The sequence below is a fragment of the Bison bison genome, unplaced genomic scaffold, assembly GCF_000754665.1.
Source record: "Bison bison bison isolate TAMUID 2011002044 unplaced genomic scaffold, Bison_UMD1.0 scf7180017860456, whole genome shotgun sequence".
Classification (NCBI taxonomy): Eukaryota; Metazoa; Chordata; class Mammalia; order Artiodactyla; family Bovidae; genus Bison; species Bison bison.
The window spans coordinates 26,689-31,744 of NW_011491028.1; the positions used below are offsets into that span (position 1 = coordinate 26,689).

General features: G+C 43.8%; 1 protein-coding gene across 4 annotated transcripts in view; it reads right to left on the reverse strand.

Moving 5' to 3' along the window:
• LOC104982765 (bifunctional 3'-phosphoadenosine 5'-phosphosulfate synthase 2) overlaps positions 1-5,056 on the reverse strand; it is a 95,019-nt gene that overhangs the window by 22,672 nt on the left and 67,291 nt on the right. For all 4 annotated transcript variants that reach the window (XM_010832187.1, XM_010832185.1, XM_010832186.1 and 1 more), the window contains exon 3: positions 1,840-2,075. In XM_010832187.1, coding sequence (XP_010830489.1) covers positions 1,840-2,075 — 236 coding nt within the window. The remainder of the gene's footprint in view (positions 1-1,839; positions 2,076-5,056) is intronic.

Genomic DNA, 5,056 nt, shown 5'->3' on the forward strand with positions numbered 1-5,056 from the left:
AGTCCACACACCACAACTAGAGAAGTCCACAACCCACAACTAGAGAAGTCCACAACCCACAACTAGAGAGCCCACACACAACTAGAGAGCCCACACACCACAACTAGAGAGCCCACAACCCACAACTAGAGAGCCCACACACCACAACTAGAGAGCCCACACACCACAACTAGAGCCCACACACCACAACTAGAGAGCCCACAACCCACAACTAGAGAGCCCACACACCACAACTAGAGAGCCCACCCACCACAACTAGAGAGCCCACACACCACAACTAGAGAGTCCACACACCACAACTAGAGAGCCCACACCCCACAACTAGAGAAGTCCACACACCACAACTAGAGAGCCCACACACCACAACTAGAGAGCCCACAACCCACAACTAGAGAGTCCACACATCACAACTAGAGAGCCCACACACCACAACTAGAGAGTCCACACACCACAACTAGAGAGCCCACACACCACAACTAGAGAAGTCCACACACCACAACTAGAGAAGTCCACAACCCACAACTAGAGAGCCACAACCCACAACTAGAGAGCCCACACACCACAACTAGAGAGTCCACACACCACAACTAGAGAGCCCACACACCACAACTAGAGAGCCCACACACCACAACTAGAGAGTCCACACATCACAACTAGAGAAGTCCACAACCCACAACTAGAGAAGTCCACAACCCACAACTAGAGAGCCCACACACAACAACTAGAGAGCCCACAACCCACAACTAGAGAGTCCACACATCACAACTAGAGAGCCCACACATCACAACTAGAGAGTCCACACCCCACAACTAGAGAGCCCACACCCCACAACTAGAGAAGTCCACATACCACAACTAGAGAGCCCACACACCACAACTAGAGAGCCCACACACCACAACTAGAGAGTCCACACATCACAACTAGAGAGCCCACACATCACAACTAGAGAGTCCACACCCCACAACTAGAGAGCCCACACACCACAACTAGAGAGCCCACAACCCACAACTAGAGAGTCCACTCACCACAACTAGAGAAGCCCACATGCTACAACAAAGATACCGTGTAGGATAACTAAGACCTGACGTAGCCAAATAAATGAATATTGAAAAAATTAAGTAAGAAGGGGTTTCACAATGAAATTCATCACAAACACTGTACTTTGGTCTTCCATGGCCTTAAGATAACACTAGGGTTTGAGCTCTGCATAGGTGGTAGGAAATTAGCCCTTTAGAGAAGTTTCACTCTAGTAAACAACTCTCCCAAGGACTTTAAAAAGAAAAAAAAAAAAAAACACGGAAAAGAATCCCAACCAAAAGACAGGGCTGGCATGATGACGGTATTTCATTCGAAGGATATGTTGAAAGTCATTGGGTCTTATTTGTCGCTCACAGCAATCCTGTGCTTTAAAACAAGAGGAGTGATACTCCACCTTGTTGATTTCAACATTAAACACAGAAAACCTGATGCCTTGTCAATGAACTGCTGTTTTCTGTAGTCAGGCAAACCCTCTGACTTTTTGGAGAAATAAAAATTACTGAGCTTTAGGAGTTTTCTTGTTTAACTTTTTCTTCCTTTCAACTCTGGCCAAGTGTACTTACCATTGTGAAAGTGGAAGGGTTTATGTCAACTGGTGCCCTGGCATCTGGAAATGAAGGGACTCTCTTTATATAACCAATATTAAAGAGAGGAAATGAGGGAGCAAGTGAGCGGTGAGGGAAGGTGGGGGATACAAAGTATGACATTCTCTGTTGTTCCCCTCTGCCAGCTCCTCATCCTGGCAGTTGGAGAGCTCTGGTGCTGTGTGTGGGAATCTTGCATGTTGCCAAGTCATTTTACCTTTGCAAAAGGAGAAATGAAGCTGGTAATGCAGACCAGACCAGCGTCGGCAAACAGCTTGGCCACCTCTGCAATCCGGCGGATATTTTCTTCTCTGTCCCAAGTAGAGAATCCAAGGTTTTTGTTGAGGCCATGACGGATGTTGTCCCCATCGAGGGAGTAGCAAGGGATGGCGTGGGAGACGAGATACTCTTCCAGAGCAAAACTGATCGTTGTTTTTCCAGCACCAGAGAGACCTGTTGAGAACAGTCAAGACAAGACTGGAGATGTCTCTGTTTAAGATGATAAATTGTGATTGATTCTCAGTTTTACCTAATTCAAGAGTAATTAAAACCCTCATGACAATCATTTGATTGACCTCAAATCCAAACCATTCAAATCTAGAAAAAGTGAAACTTTCTGAAAGTTAAGTACTAGCATTTCTTTCAAATCTTGAAATAGCTATTTGTCCTTTATTAGGATTATAGCCTTTCAAAGCAGAAGAGGTTTGTCAATAGGGAGACCTTGGCAAGCTCCATACAGTCCCCGGGGATTCTGCTTTTGAGACAGGCTGGGACCTGGGACCCTTTACTAGAGAGCTTGCACCTCAACAAAGGTCTCCTGAAGCAACAGATACAAAGAGATACAAACAGATACTAAGGGACTCAAAGTCACTACACCCTGGCATAGTTGGAGCAAATCATAAAGAAAAAGATACAAAACCCCACAAACCAAGTGTCATTTCTGAGGTGCCTGGGAGCAAAAGCAGGGTATTGTGGCATGCTCCCCACACACAGCACTGCTAAGAGGGTCAGCTGATCACCTAAGCCATACCCCCAGCCCGTCCTGCCCCTCCTCTCCCGTCCCCTCCCCTGGAGGAGGATATGGTAACTCACTCCAGATTATCTCCTGGAGAATCCCACGGACAGAGAAACCTGGTGGGCTACCATCCATAGGGTTGCAAAGTGTGCAACACGACTGAAGTGACTTAGCATGCAATGTGATAAATTCCTCTTAAAACATGTGCAGTTGTAGGACAGGAGAAATGAGATTCCTGAGTCTCTGGTACATTCTTTTGTATCAGAAAATGAGAGAAATAGTAGAAATTTCCAAATACAGTTAACTGTATTAATATAGATCATTGGAATATTTATTTTAATACATTGAAGTAACACCAGTTATATTTACTGAGAGCTTTACTAGGGACCAGGACCTCTGCTAAGCACATACATGTTTTATTTCATTCTGCTGCTGCTGCTAAGTCGCTTCAGTCGTGTCCGACTCTGTGCGACCCCATAGACGGCAGCCCACCAGGCTCCCCCGTCTCTGGGATTCTCCAGGCAAGAACGCTGGAGTGGGTTGCCATTTCCTTCTCCAATGCATGAAAGTGAAAAGTGAAAGGGAAGTCGCTCAGTCGTGTCCAACTCTTAGCGACCCCATGGACTGCAGCCCACCAGGCTCCTCCATCCATGGAATTTTCCAGGCAAGAGTACTGGAGTGGGGTGCCATTATTTCATTCAGTTCTACCTATACCTCTATGAGGAGGTACTATCTTCATTCTCATTTTACAAATAGGAGGCTTAGCAAGCTTGATCCCAAATCACACAACTAATGTAGGTGAAGCTGAGGCCCAACTTCAATTCCCTAGATTTGAAGAATCTGGTTTCTCCTGATTTGCCTGGTCAGCATCCAACATCTGTAATTTGAGAATAAAAAATAAATGAGGACAAGACTTTTTGAAAGTTAAGAAAAGATGGATGAGATTTTGTTTTTCTTTTCCACTAGTTCTTTTTTTTTCTTTTCAAGGGTGTTTCAAATTAGGAAAAATGGACTCTGTGTATATGGTTTTTTTAAAAATATTTATTATTTATTTGACTGTGCCAGGTCTTAGTTGCGGCACGTGCAATCTTCAATCTTCCTTTAGATGTGGCATGAGAACTCACTTGCGGCATGTGGGATCTAGTTCCCTGACTAGGAGTGGAACCCAGGCCCCTTGCATTGGGAACACCAAGTCTTAGTCACTGGACCCCCAGGGAAGTCCTTATATGTTTTGATTCAAAATTTAAATGAACACACGAAGGCAAACACATTGCAAGAGGGAAACGTCTGGAGTGTAGCCATTTTATCCACTGCTGCACAACACATCTCTTAGAGGGAACCTGGGGAAATATCAGGCATTGAGACCAGTTAACCTGCCTTCTGGAACAAAGCAGGCTCCGCGCCCACTGTGTAGCCTCACCCTGGAAAGTGGCAAAAGTTGCTGTTCCAGGGATGGACAAAACCAGGAAACCAAGGATGAGTGCTGCAGGCACTAGGAAATAACTTGAAAAAGAAGAATGAAGCTGCTTTAGACAGAAACAGGAAGACTCAGAAGGGCAAGAAAAGATGCAAGGCAGATCCTTGCTTGCTGTGTTTTTTAGAATTATCTTCAGGTTAGAATAAATCCACATTTGTGAGCAGACAGTAACACATAAGTTGATTTCATAACCTGGACAAAAATATCTTTGCATCTAAGCTAATCTCGATGTGAAATATTACGTCTACAAAATGAACATGGTTTTTTTTTTTTTTTTTTTCTTTTGAGTACAGCCTATCTCAGACCTGCATTTCCAGGCATCAGCTTCCTCTACCTATACTCAGAAAATATAGGTAACACCCCGGACTAATTCCAGTTCTGTCACTAACCCTTAGCTTTGACATTCTGGGGTTATAAAAACACAAGTAAAAGAAGATTCATTTGGTTACTTAGGTGGGAATGAGTTATTATTATACAAAAGCGACCATCCTCAGCTACATAGAAAACATAGAGTTTTTCTTCTTGCCTGGATTTTAATATTTTTAATAAGAAAAATATCCCCCTAGAATGTTAAAACATCTGAAAAGAATAAAGAACATCTCTAATGGACAGCCAAAGCTTGATGTCAATTAGGAAAGCCTCATTTTTAACTGCTAGTGGACATGGAACAACAGACTGGTTCCAAATAGGAAAAGGAGTATGTCAAGGCTGTGTATTGTCACCCTGCTTATTTAACTTCTATGCAGAGTACATCATGAGAAACGCTGGACTGGAAGAAGCACAAGCTGGAATCAAGATTGCTGGGAGAAATACCAATGACCTCAGATATGCAGATGACACCACTTTTATGGCAGAAAGTGAAGAAGAACTAAAGAGCCTCTTGATGAAAGTGAAAGAGGAGAGTGAAAAAGTTGGCTTAAAACTCAACATTCAGAAAACTAA